Genomic DNA, 13,962 nt, shown 5'->3' with positions numbered 1-13,962 from the left:
CTGTCAATTATAATTGGTATGAAAATTTAAAACAAAACTTAAAATTTATCAGAATAAAATGTAGCTTTATTTAATTTTCCTTTCCACTTTCTCCTGTACTCTGAAAACAGTCTCCTAGTTTAGTAATTTTTTTTTGACATTTCAAATTGAGAAATGTAAATTTTTTTCTACCTTTTTTTTTTTTTTAGATTTATAGTCACAATAATACATTTAAACTGAATTGTCTTTTGAAACACTCAGGGACAAAACAAATAAAAACAAACAATCAGCAACATATTTTGTAAATAACTTATTCTGCTACGTAAATGCGAGTTATTTAACTACCAATGTTTGGGCTATAATAGATCCTTTTGGTGTGTTTTCAATGTATTAGACGGTTAAATAAATCTGCTTATTGTCCAACAAAAGAACAATTGGCAGGAATAGAAAGCTGTTTTTAAAAAACGCAGAAAAGCAGCTAAAATTAGCCTGGTGTCTGAAAACAACGAGGAAAAAATATCTCCTTATATCCTGGCTTGTGATATTATTTACATGTTATTTTCATTAAACAGTGCAATATTCACACAGACAAGAGATTTTCCGGCTAATTTCCTTTGCTGATTCATATTTTGACTTCTGACATCTGGGTTTCATTTGCGTGTCGTAACTTGATCTGTTATTCAAAATTACGATTTTGCACTTCCATTTGGGTTTCCACTGCTTCTAAAAGCAGCCGTGGCATTTTAAAAAGAAAGAAAGCAAAACTAGGTGACTCCGCGCGTTACCCAGCATCCCCTGAGGCACCGACATCACCTACCAGCCTGAGCCAGAGCTCCTGCACGTTTGGACTGACGGAACTGGATAAAGAAGCAATGAAATGGGACATAACTTTGTATTTATAACTTTGATGTGAACATTTGGTTTTATGATTGATTTTTATAGGAAAGAGTTGGAGAATCTGCACAACAAAAATGTGAGGAAAAAAGTTACGGAAGTTTTTTTATTATTATTATTTCCACTTCACTTGAATATGCATAAAGAGACACAGAAAGATTGAAACATACACTTGTACTAATACGTAGCTTAATAATTTACATTGTTCAGGATAAAAAAGTTTCATTTAAAATACCATGAATCTTAGCTGCAACTCTCCCTTGGAGAGGGAGAGTTTCCTGTTCAGAAAACAATGGAGGACAGAAAAGTCAAAGTTTTAAAAGGAGCAGAGGCATTTTACTTCAAAAGCATAAATTAAATATCCTATTTAAAACAAAACCTTTTTACATGTTGGGCTTTAATACAGAGCAAGTTTCTGGTTTCATTCAGTTAAATTCAAATTCAAAAATACTTTATTGATCCCAAAGGAAAATTAAATATTGTAGCTCATTAATTCAGATTTTTCAAAGAGTTATTGTCTGTTGGCAGGAAAGAGCTCTTGTAGCAGTCTGTATTACAGTGAACCAGAGAAAGCCTCTGACTGAAGACACTGTTTCCCAAGACAGTCTCATGAAGAGGACGATCGATATTGACCTGAAATCTTTACAAATGTCCATATCATCAAAATGTTTTTAAACGTAGTGTATAAAATCAGACAGAATTATTTTACATGGATACACTGCAAGTTTTCTCTGTCCCGCCACAGATCATGTTTCTTTCTGTTTGTCAAAATTCACATATGGGTTCACCACACACTCCAGTCCGGTTTTAAGAGTACTGATGCTGGTGTTGGTGCTGTCCGAGTTTCCCTTCGCATTGGCGCTGCTTGGTCCGACTCGGGTTGTCTTGTAGTAGTAGAGGAACAGGAAGAACCCTGGCAGACACAAAGACAGGAGGATTCTCATTGAATAAAAATATTAATGTTTATTCCCATTCATGCTTCATTGCATAAGTTCCTAACTTTATCAGCTTTACTAAATTCATAGCCTTTCGTACATTTTTTTATGGATTTCTTCAGCAGGTGAAAAATAATAGCGAGCCAACAACATCGACAAATGTTATTTCACCATTTTTTATTTTATCCACAACATCTCCAAAAATCTGAGTAGTTTTGAAACTTTGGCTGTTAAATCCATTTTATGCTTTATATTCTAAATGGAAACATTTAAACATGGGCTTTCCAATTAAATATTAATTATTTGAATATTCTGTAAATACAACTTTATGTCTTAAAATGTTATCACAATAGTGGAATATGTTAAATGCTTTTAGCTTTTTGCTGCAGTTTAGAAAATATTTCTTTCTCCACCACATTATTAAAGGTACAAAGTGACGCCAAATTCACTAACATGGGATTATTTAAAGCTTCTCCGCATTTATTTGTGTTACGCAGTTAATTTTCATCATTTTTCTGCAACATATTATCGCTGGACAATAAATCAATAACAGCATATAGAAACGTGATCAATATCAACCGGTTGTACATCTGATATAATATTAAATCGTTTCCCTGAACGCCGATCCGATAAACCGCAGCATTCTGGGGGATGTAGGCAAAACAAAGGCTGGTTGCAACTCACTCACTCGCTCTGTGGTTGCCTAGCAACAAGTTGTGACGTAACTTGTGGTTACCTAGCAACACCCATTGAGTAACTGGCACAGCAGCAGTTTAAAGTTTTTGCCTCAAAACTGCTTAAATTCAAAACGTTTGACTGGAAACTGAGTAAAACAGGAAAAGTTAGGTAATATGTCAGATGTTTAAAACGAAAGACTAATGAATAATTATTGATATGGACTGATGAGAAACGCTCAATCATTCTAAGTCCATTATTAATATTTCTATTTTAAATCTAAAAGTGTCCTTAAGTCCTAACTTTTTGAAGTTTTACCTGTGAAAATAATGATTAAAATTCTCATTTTAGAGTTAAAATTCAACCTTGAAAACATTTCTAAACATTTTGCACCTTTTCGATCATACAAAAATGGCCGACTACCATTTTTATGTGTTAAAAATGTTGCATTTTATTTTCTACATAGAAATTACTGAATACCTTGGAATGAGTTGAGGATTGTGAAAATGTAGGTGGCTATCATCCGAAAGGAACCGTAGGCGAAGAAGGCGAAACCCCAAGTGACTCCCAGCTGGCAACACAGACCCAGGATGATCACTATTTTCCTGCCACTTCCTGTTTCCTGTTGGTTCGCCGCTTTGCTTCTCCTGAGACAAAAGAGCCAGGATAGCGTGATGACGACTGTAGTGAAGGTGAAGAGGAAGACCACCGCATAGTAGCCAACGTTGACGACGTAATGGATGTTATTGTCGTTGATCCAGCACCTGTGGACAGAGAGACTCATCAGGTTGGCACAATAAAAGTCCAAATGAGGCTGCATGTCATTCAAAGATGTCTTAAGTCTCACATCGCCACGTTGTTCGCAGGATTATCAGTGTAGATGATCTGTTTCCCATACTTTTTCAGGCTGCCAATAATGATCACCGCTATGCTCGGTAGAACTGGAAAAGCAGTCACATATGAAATTAATCTCCCAAAATTGTGTTTGCAAATAATCTCAAATTATGACGGAAAGTGATATATATATATATATATATATATATATATATATATATATATATATATATATATATATATATATATATATATATATATATATATATACGGGTAATGCTGTTTTAACTTTCCAGGAACTTTGATGGACCTTTTAATAAACATAACCAAGTACTTCAATGGGACTTTTATGAAGCTTTACAAATATTTACTTTAAATTTACCAGGTACTAATTAGATTATAGCAAAGTTCTTGTAAAATAACCTCCAATTTGGTCTGATTTGTTGTGATTCCCTAACCGCAGATGGAGAATTTGGCCTGACAAATGTTTGGTACAACACAAAGCTTTTATCTTTACATATTGTTTTTTTGCTTTCTTTTTTATTTCATAGTAAGTGGAACTACAAAAGTCCATCAAATTTTACTCAAAATCTGCCAAAAAGGCTGCATCTGCTTAATTTATTAAACTAATAAAAACTCAATGCGACAAAGGTTTTCAAAGATAATAAGTAACAGTCGGCAAAGTCATTTAAAACAGTAATAACTCTGTTTTGGTCAATTTTGGCCCATGTGATAAAATGTTTGGAGTTTGCTCAAACTACCATGAAGGTAACTGGTAAGTTTAATGGCAGATGAAGGAAAGTACCTGGTAAATTTGATCAAAGTTTCATGAAAATATTCAGAATCCATAAAAGTTCTAGAAAAGTAAAGCACAAGAGAAGAGAGCCATGCGAATCCTGAGTCGGCTCCAGAACGTTCAGGCTCTATAAACTCACTCCAGGTGACGACAGAAACTTTGAGCAGGTAGCGCTTTATCGCGATGTTCCCTCCTCTGTACAGCTGCAGACAGAGGTGGAAGCCTTGTGCAGCAAACCAGCTGAAAGTGGCCAACATGGAGTAATGCATCACCGCCGCCATTATCTCACAACCCACATCGCTGTTCAGCTTCGCCACAAAGTGATTGATGACGAAGGTGAAGTTGAGCAGGAACAAGGCGCAGACCAGGTGGATGAGGATCTGGGTGGATGTGCTGGCCTTCGTCTTCCTGTGGGGACAGAACGATTCAACAACAAAAAAACAAGTGAATGGTTATTTAAACTCCAGATAAAAGAGTGTAAATTACCTCCAAAAATGGAACAATTAATATCTTAAACAGGTTGTCCATTAGGATGACATTAAATAGACTAAACTAAACCAAACTTTCTACTTCTTGGCTTTGGTTAAATGCTGGATTTCTTCAGAAAAAACTTGACCTTGTTGCAGCAGAATTGGGATTTTATTTCACTAAATAAACAAAGCCTGGATTTGTAAAGCAATAGGTTCTCTTTCCTTGTTCTTTTTTCACATATTTCCTTTTTTTCTTGTTTGCTTTTTTCACTTTTCTTTATGCGATTCATCATCATCAGCATCTTTGATTTATCATAATTTGGACAACAAATGAATGGGCTAAATGTTATTTTTACTGCGTTTGGACAACAATAGGCAGGACAAACTAAACCAGACTTTTACTGTCACAATTTAAAAATAGCTTAACTTTTGTCCATTTTTCAGTTCTTTCTTTCTGTCCAGAAGGAACCAATAACATCCAGTGGTTTCAGAGTTATGTTAAAAATATATTCTTCAACATTTTTTCCAAGAAATGCTTCAGTGAGGTCATAACTGGATTCATAAAACTGTTATTGCTGTGTGGTGTTTCACAAAACATTAAATGCTGAAAGAGAACTAAATACATTTTTAAATAATGTAACAAACATTTGCGTGTTTATAGTTTTAGTCAGGCATAAAAGAGACAACAACAAAAAATGCAGTTAAGAAAAATGTCGTAAATTAATATTAAATTTGATTTGGTTACGATGGATATTTATCTCCAGAAAATCAGTGTATATAAAGTTATAATTCTGCATAAAATAACACAAATTAAATAAAAATTTTGGTATATTTTTGTTGGGAAATGGGACAAGAATTTACGTTACTTTGGGAAAAAAAATGTTTTTTAAACTTTAAGAAAGAACATATGACATTATTAATTATCTTAAATTGATTGTTTCAACTGCTTTATAAACTATATATTAAAAACATTTTTGACGTGAATTATTTCAAATAAAGTTCACTTTCAATGCAAAAAATAGAGGGTGTTTTTTTTCTTTGTAAAATGTAACTATACAGAATAACTGTAAACATTCCTGACAGACTTATAAAGAACAGGGTTGGTATATTTGCATGACGTGTTGCTGCTGTGCATATGGGAGTTTTCCATCGGACTCCAACAAAGAAGCCACTATTCAACATTTCCATATGGCTGCTGTAAATAAGCCCAACTGGAACTCGCTGCAGTGTTTTGCTGGTTTGAACGGCACACTTATTTACATAAACTTTCCGTAAATCAACCACAACGAAACAGCGACACCATTCAGCCAAGTTCAAGTCAGAATGCTCTTATGGAGACGCATAATGAGATCTTTATGGGTCAATATTTAAATCTCATGTTAAAGACAATATGAGAAAATGCAAAATGGAGTTTTAAATTATTTAACTAGTAATTAGATACATATTACCCCAAATGAAATTCATATATCTGAAAACAAATCACCCTAATTCTTGGAAATTACACTTCAAAATTACAGAAAAGTCTGCCCTCTTTGTGGGAAAGTGGAGAAATGTGTATTTATAAATGCATATTTTGCCTTGTCATTGATTCCTACCTTATCAGGCAGTACATGAAGAGGATTATGCCGAGGAAGAAAATGGACAGTCCGCAGCCGGCCTGTGTGATGATGGTGAGGATGTTCAGGTCAGAGCTGGAGATGGTTTGGTTTATGGGAGTCTGTAAGAACCAAAAATCAAACAAACAAACAAAAATAAAAACAACGTTGCCTTTTATAGCATGAGTTAGAAATGTTACAGGGATGATTTGTGTTGTGACAAGAAAAAGGAGAGTTTCCATCCAGATATTTACGATTGATTGATGAATAATGTGTGAAAATAAAAACTGTACCAGTAAAACAGCAAAAAACGTCAAATGCGAACATTCACATCTGATGTTTTTCCCATCGACTACAGTTTCACATCCTTCAGAAGTCCAGTTGGGTTTTCCTCCTGCAAGACAGAAACATGTAGCTACTATGGTTAGAAGTATAAAAATAAATATTACAAATATAGAAATTTCAATTTGTCAAAGTCTTTTTTTACATTATTTTATCAAACACAGTACAGTATTTCTGTGCAACTGACAGGAAAGCACTTAAGACATTCTGTTTTCTTAATTTTTCTCTGGAAAAAGTTCTCAAAGAGAGTTTGGTTTCAGAAATGATAAATGCTTATAAAATGGTTCTATATGGAGGGGATTAAGCATCAGCAACAAATTGGTTTTATGCAGTAAAATGATAAAAACTCAGGTTTTCAATGCTTTTGCAAACTTTATTCCAAAAATAATGAGTTATTGCTATGTTGTTAGCCGCTGCTGCTTCACAGAATAGGCTGAGTCTTTACAGATAATTTATATTCTAACTCTAACCCCTAATTTATCAACTTGTAAAAGGGAATTACCTTCACCGTTCCATGAGCTACAGTTTGGATAAAACTTGTCCTGAAAGTAAAAGAGAGAAACACTGAACATGTCTCTTGGAACAATAGAAGGGATTTTTTTTAAATGCAAGAGATAAAAAATTAAAGAAAAAAAATTGCAATTAAAACTCACAAATTCTGCATTCTTGAAATTGATGCTTATTGTGTCGGTGAGATTCTTGATCTGAGCTCCCATCTCAACTGCAACAACCTCGTTGTAAAGAACAGTGCTGTTCATCTCATCCTGGAGATAAAACACATGTTTAAAGCTGAATTATGTAACTTTCATATTGAAAAATGTTTTCTACATATTTGTTGAAACTGTCACCAGACAGTGACAATATGATATGAGGCAGATAATTTGTGAAAAGATCAATCTCCTCCACTTCCTCCTTCAGTTATTTAGCTGTCTCAAGAAATGCACCGAAAACAATCAATCAAAACAAGGAGGAGGGTCTTAGTGCTGTCAATTAATATTGTGTACTCGCTGCTAAATCTGTTAATGGTGGAGAAACAATACAACGTTACAGGAAAACTCTTTATTTTCCATTATTGTTGGCCATGCTAGCTAGAATTAGAGAGAGCAAGGAGAAGAGAAGGGATGAGGGGTGCGCATGCAGCCTTGATTGGCAGCGCTAAGGCCCGCCTCCTGACTCTGATTGGTTGTTTCTAGTTAGCACTGGTTGAAGGCAGAGGAGCTTGATTTTTTCACAGATTATCTGTCTCATAAACCGTCAGTAGATAATTATAGTTTCAACATGTATGTAAATTCTGAAGCATTAATTGTGACACAAAACGACAAAACATTATCGGTTCCTTTTCCATACCTGAGTCAAGTTCAAAAACCGGAGAACAGCTACGAATGGTAGAGAGCCGTTTGGACCGATGGCCTTTTCAAACGCTTCCTTCGACACGGAGACGGATCTGGAAAATGCTTCAAGACTTTTAGAGTCTTCTACAATCTGTAGGTAGAACAAAGTTTTAGAGACTTTGTAAAAAAATAAATAAGAAAAAAAATGCAATTAAGTGCATAGTATTACTAATTTGAGAAGGTTATTAGTTTAGCACATAATAAGCATATAATCCTGCTCAATCTGACCTCTGTCTGCAGAGTGAATGTAAGTTAAGTCAGAACTCACTTTCAGTTTTTCAGCTGGAGTCTTGTAAGCAAAGGAAACCTCGTTCAGTTCTGCAGGATCGGTTTTCTTCACTATGACGCCTTCGACGCCTTTCGCCACTGACAGCTCAGCTGAAGTCCCATTCATTTTGGAGAGTAAGTTTGCCATGCTATCCATAAGTTCTCTGAAATATAAAGAATATTGTGACCATAATCACCTAAATATAGGTGAATAACACCTAAATGTATTTTGCTCCACTGTAAAAGCATAGAGTCGTGCTTTTGTATCATTTAGTTGAACAAAAATAATCTCATTTTAGTAGATCAACATGTATCGCCAGGTAAATTTTAATGTAGCTGCATGAAAGTTTTCAAAAGGATTTATTTCATATCTTACGCAGCTTTGGATGCGTCAACTTCTCCTGCATCATCGTCAAAAGCAGTGGTGTTAATTTTAATGGTCTCATCAGGCTCTTTTACTGGATTGTCACAGTTGACACACTTGGCGATATTTTCATTTATGTTTATGATGTACTTGTCTTCGTAGTCTAAAAGTCAATAAAACAGCGAATAAGTTATCAGTTCATTCATAATTATAATCACAAATGTAAACAAACAATTCTCACAAAAATAACAATAGGTTATAGATTTCATGCATTTAATCTGTCAGTGTTTCCATTTTCTATACAATATGTGAGAAATTTCCTGACGAATCGTTATGGTTGCTCTTTAACACTGTAAAAAGGAATTAGTTGAACCAACTTGTTGAATTTCTTCAATTGGTAACAAGTGACTAAATTAAGTTTACCTAACTTCATTTAATAAGTTTAACAACTCATATTTATGAAACTCAATCTACTAAGTTTTTTTAACTGAATTCATTAAGTGTCTTTAAAATAACAAATTTAAATCAGTCTTACTCAGATTCACTTAGTTCACTTCAAATAAAGAAATTATTTGCATAAGAGTGATTTCAATTTGTAATGTTGAACACATTTAATGAAGTTATGAAAACCTACAAAATTGAGTTGGATAAACTTAATTGGTCAATTAGTTGGTTAATTGAACTCAATTGTTTCAAGTGAAGTAAATTCCTTTCAGTTGATTTAAGTGAGTTAGATTTGTAACTTTTACTTTAACTGACCGTCATCAAACCACATGAATTAAGTGAGATGAATGTAAATAAGTCAATAAAATGAACTACAGCCAAAAACACTTTATAGAGTGTAACGTCAATTTAGTGGAATAACATGCAACATGCTAGCTAATGTTAAAACGGCAGGGTAAAAAAAACCAGTGAGCATTTAAGGGCCACACAGCAAACCAATAATCACAAGGAATCAATGCAGCCAAACTGAAGTGAATAATCAATAAAAATCAGATGTAGTTATTAAATTGGTTTTTATCATACTTACTTTTGTTTTCACAGGCCTTCTTATCATATGCAGTCCCTGATTTACACACTTCTTTTGTAGTCATATTTCCATACATGCACAATTCTTATCGGTTCCGGCATTAATGAAAACCACAAAGATTAAATAAAACATCAAATTTGACAGCAATGCTTTTAACTTTAACTTATATAATCTCTCATAAACACTGACATGTACTGGGTAAGAAAAAGAAAATCAAATAAAATTATTTACCAGTTGAATTTAGGCAGTTCTTTCCTTTCATAGCACGAATTTCCACATTTTTCTGGGCAAGAAGTTTTGAAATGTAGAGTGTAAAGTTTTGGTTCACTTGTGGCCACGCTTTCCACAATTTTTCTGCAAGTTAAAATGAACTCGTTTCAGTTTTTTACATTTATGATGTGAGCTTTATTGAATTTTCAAGTTTGACGTTTCAAGCTCAGCTTACGGTGTTTTGATTCATTTTTCTGTAGGAATATCACACACTGCTGCCTTTCTGCTAAAGACAATGCAAAAGATCTTTTCTTCATTGAATCTGTGTTCGAAACTTTTACCAAATCATTTAAAAGAAGTTAAATGGATGTTTTATAATAACTTTACCACGATGTACTTACCAGTTCCAGTAGTAATTGTGTCTGTGACCCAATTCAAAGGACGAGTCAAATTGAGACTTTTCACATCTTTACAAGAAAAGGTCAATCAATCTCATGTCAGTTTATTGGAAAAGGCAAAGCAAAGATTTAACAATTGGAAATTACATCCATGGTTACATTGTTGGAGCCAAAAATTGTAACAAAGCAGCAATTTAAATAAAAAACTTAAAGTGTTAAGAAAGGCAAATGAAATATAGAGTGCTTAAAAAACAATTTACGATTTCGACTAAGTTCAAATTATGCATACTATAAATTATATTTTAATAAATGAATTTACATTTTAATTAGTGCATTTAGGATCTTACCAGAGGTCCCAGTGCTTTGGTTCAGATATAGCTTGATAAGATCTGGAATATTCTCAAGTACACTTTGCACGATTTCGTCATTGTCTGTTTAAAAACAAAAACCGACAATTTACATTAAAAAATACAGAATCTCTGTTTAGCTGCATTTGGTTTTCTCAATCATCATCTAGTTAGGGTTAGGGTTATTCACAGCAATTCCCTGATTAATTTGGCTATTACTTATTAGGAAATCACTCATTGCTGCTTCATGCCATAATTCATCAAACTGTTGCCTCATTACACTGATGGAAATAAATCGTTTCTTTGGCACATTCAGCATTGTGTTAGTGTTATTACCAGACTCCCTTTTTGTGAGTAGACTCATGAGAACTGGGACAGTCGGATTTAGCAAGTTGAAAATTGGCCGCAGTTCAGCTTCAGGTGCTTTAATTAATCAGAAAAAAACATTAACATCAACTTAACGCACATAATTTATGTGAGCTCAAACTTTTACTGATTAAACGATTCTTCGGACAGTGAAGTGAATTGGGAAAAATGAAAGAACATTCCTTTAAAAAGATCATGCATTAACTAGAAAAGTAAAGAAGCATCTTTCTTTTAAGGTATTATTGACACTAATACGACATTTATTCATTAGAAGATTGACAGGAAGAAGAACAGAACATGCAGTAAATGGCCTGGGGTTGGGAATCGAACCTTGTTCAGAGGGGGCTGCAGATCCTCCACGTGGTAGAGTGATGGGATTTTGCCACTTGTTGAAATCTTAAGCAAAGTCAACTTTGAATTATTACAAGAAGGTCTGAATGTGTTGAGATTTTTCATTGTACTACATGTTGGAAATGCATCAGTTCCCCATGATAACCCTCTGTTAGCCTACCTCTGCTCGTAGAATCAAGGATTGTATTACAGAAACAAATTATCTTTTAAACTTCCATACACCAATGATATTATAATAATTTGTGACATACTTAAATGTTCTTACCAACAGCATTTCCAAGTTCTTTGAGTTTGTCCAAAGAAACACCAAACTTATTCCCATTATTATCTTATAAAGAGAGCACAAAAGAGTTTCAATATACTAAAACTTAAAGAACGGTATTTCTGCTATGCAGAAAGTGAGAAACAGACATTTTATGGCTCAACACAGCAATGAAATGCTTTAATACATTATAATACAATTTTATTTCATTGGAGAAATGCTCTTACCAATGTTTTCCAACAGTTTTTTAACATTGCCAGATACTTCTCTCAGACCTGGTGGCAGTTGGTCATCGCCTGTTTTAATTTAAGAGAAGAAAAACAAAGTTACACAGACTATAACCATCAACATTTCATTTAGAGCCATACAGATGGGAAACTACCTGGAAACTTGCCCCATGTTAATTAGCTCTCTGGGTTTGATGTAGAACATCTTGGGGTTAAAAGTTGGATAATATATTTTGGCCAATTTCAACAAATTCTCTTAATATTAGCTGATTGAGTCACCAGTCCGACCTACATGAATGTTTCTAAAAGGATTTGGAGATTTGGGTTGTATTACGTCAACCCAATGGTGTCCATTAAAAAAAATTAGACTCGTCTTACTGGGTAATGTGTTGTTGAGTTCCTTCAAGATCTTTCCAACAACATTCAGTAACACGTCCGGAATCGGTCCATTGTTGCCTGTGATAATTTGACAGAAAATTAAACAATGTTTTATTTTTGTAAAATAGCACATTTAAATAGCACCAATGTTTCGGTTCCAGTTTCTGTGGTTAATGCAGCTTTTAGCATTAGCTTGATGCTTCTGAGTTTCACTGAAAATCAAGGTGTACAAATCATTTAAGAGTTTAAAGTAAAGGTGAGATACGCCCAAAATTATTCATAGACCTGGTACATTTAGGTCTGAAGACAGTCTCTCCTGACTGGCAGAAAATATTTTTATTATAGAGACCAAATTTGAATATATGGAAGAGTATTTCAGCCTCTGGGAAAAAAAAAAAGAATTTTCTGCAATTAAAAGTCAGAATTCTGCAAAGAATGTCAAAATGTCAGTTTTGATGGTTACAGTCAAAATTCTGAGTTTACAGTCAGAATTTTGCAAGAATGTCAGAACTCTGAGATAAACGTAGAGTTGCTTTTTTTCAGTGGCAGTAATGTAGTTCCGTATGAATCAGATAGAGTCTAAAGGCAAAGAGAAAGAGGATAACAAACATACAAAATTAAATGTAGTTATCTTTCTTTTTACTCATGACCAGGTCATAAACTCACCAACAACTTTATCTTTAAAACCATTTGGTTTTTGCAGTGCAGCTGCTTTATATTCAAAAGATTAATTTTACTTTAAGTTATTCCTTCACACCAGAAAAACTAACGTGATTATGAGAGAATAAACACCAAATGCTGCTCGTCTAACAAAGGAAACTGTTTTGGCCGTTCGAGTGTCTGATAGATTAATAACAATGAAACTCAGATGGAGAAGCTTGTATTTGGTTATTTTTGCTGGTGATAATGTTGATGCACCCCTATGAATTCAAACAGGACGAGCTTTGACCTCACCTGAGAGTTTAGCTGAGAAGTGGGTAGTCGTATTGATGATGCCGTAGAAGTTGTCAGCAACAACATAATTTATGTTTCCGTCCTGTAAGCAGTTTCTGAGTTTGTCAAGTTGCTGAGAGCCAGGAATCGTAGGGTTTGGTTTGCCTTGTGTCTGCCCTTGTTGAGACGAGACTTTAAAAAGATAGCCAATCATTTACCTGTGCAGCAACTAGGACTCTTGTATTATGTTAAAACATAAATTTTAAAAACATTAAATACAGTTTTAGATGCAACAAATTTGAAATCCTTCACTGTAACTTGAAAAAAAATTATGTTTACTTACAATCAGGAAGAATCCACAAACAGCCGACGAGGAAAACCTGAATTATCCAACTTTGTCGAGGCATGTTGGTTTCCCAGCATTGAGTTTGAGTCTGGTTAATTTAAATATCACAGACAGACCTGTAAAATAATAAAAACTTAAAAATAATCAGCTGTCACTATCAGAGGTTTTGGACTTCAGTCTTTGCTGGTCAGTGTCAAGCGACCAGAGTCACTTGAGCCTTTTTGCCAAATGAAACTGCAAACAACATTTGCATATTTATCAGCGTCAAATATTTTGGCTGGCAAATTCTGACATCCTCAGGATGTCGTCAGCGGTGACTGTGCTGCTGTCCTATTTATGCAAAGGATTAGTAGGAATCACATTTTTGCTTCAATAGCTCATTGATTCTTGAGACAAATTTTTTTTCTCCTAACCGAACTTTATTATTATTGCTATTATTTACAATGATTGTGTTACAGGCTTAAGAAATGTCAAAACAAATATTAGGAAGTAAACGCAACAGCTTATTTCCTAATCTTTAAAACTTTATTTATTTCTATTTTTCAAAGTGAACTTGTAAAAAAGCTACAAAA

The 13,962-nt window shown here is 34.1% G+C and overlaps 1 protein-coding gene across 3 annotated transcripts; it reads right to left on the bottom strand.

The window, feature by feature from the left end:
• Positions 1 to 983: 983 nt before the first annotated feature.
• On the bottom strand, positions 984 to 13,591 carry LOC129375406 (adhesion G-protein coupled receptor G2-like). Of its 3 annotated transcripts, XM_055054471.1 has the most exons (22): positions 13,388 to 13,591; positions 13,066 to 13,236; positions 12,112 to 12,189; positions 11,734 to 11,802; positions 11,510 to 11,572; positions 11,224 to 11,289; positions 10,528 to 10,950; positions 10,184 to 10,249; positions 10,018 to 10,068; positions 9,804 to 9,926; positions 9,573 to 9,656; positions 8,555 to 8,705; positions 8,180 to 8,342; positions 7,868 to 8,002; positions 7,174 to 7,284; positions 7,023 to 7,062; positions 6,472 to 6,572; positions 6,179 to 6,300; positions 4,253 to 4,521; positions 3,331 to 3,424; positions 2,964 to 3,247; positions 984 to 1,786 (listed from the first exon to the last, which is right to left on the bottom strand). In XM_055054471.1, exons 10-22 carry the CDS (start codon positions 9,832 to 9,834, stop codon positions 1,620 to 1,622), a joined length of 1,752 nt encoding a protein of 583 aa, XP_054910446.1. In that variant the 5' UTR covers positions 9,835 to 9,926; positions 10,018 to 10,068; positions 10,184 to 10,249; positions 10,528 to 10,950; positions 11,224 to 11,289; positions 11,510 to 11,572; positions 11,734 to 11,802; positions 12,112 to 12,189; positions 13,066 to 13,236; positions 13,388 to 13,591; the 3' UTR covers positions 984 to 1,619. The 3 variants fall into 3 exon arrangements, with proteins under 3 accessions (XP_054910446.1, XP_054910445.1, XP_054910447.1); XM_055054470.1 differs by lacking the exons at positions 10,184 to 10,249; positions 10,528 to 10,950; positions 11,224 to 11,289; ... (3 more) ...; positions 13,066 to 13,236; positions 13,388 to 13,591 and having other exon boundaries at positions 10,018 to 10,155; XM_055054472.1 differs by lacking the exons at positions 10,018 to 10,068; positions 10,184 to 10,249; positions 10,528 to 10,950; ... (4 more) ...; positions 13,066 to 13,236; positions 13,388 to 13,591 and having other exon boundaries at positions 9,804 to 10,006.
• Positions 13,592 to 13,962: the final 371 nt, after the last annotated feature.

The sequence above is a fragment of the Poeciliopsis prolifica genome, unplaced genomic scaffold, assembly GCF_027474105.1.
Source record: "Poeciliopsis prolifica strain line A6 unplaced genomic scaffold, Auburn_PproV2 SCAFFOLD039, whole genome shotgun sequence".
NCBI classification, from domain to species: Eukaryota; Metazoa; Chordata; class Actinopteri; order Cyprinodontiformes; family Poeciliidae; genus Poeciliopsis; species Poeciliopsis prolifica.
The sequence above is the reverse complement of the archived record's forward strand: the minus strand, read 5'-3'. Positions and strand labels throughout refer to the sequence as shown.

Coding starts and splice junctions, on each gene's coding strand:
- LOC129375406 (XM_055054470.1), bottom strand. CDS start 10,099: ATGAAGAAAAGATCTTTTGCATTGTCTTTAGCAGAAAGGCAGCAGTGT. Junction 8,706..9,572: donor GAAGGCCTGTGAAAACAAAA/GTAAGTATGATA, acceptor ATTGACTTTTAG/ACTACGAAGACAAGTACATC. Junction 7,285..7,867: donor GGTTTTTGAACTTGACTCAG/GTATGGAAAAGG, acceptor TTTTATCTCCAG/GATGAGATGAACAGCACTGT.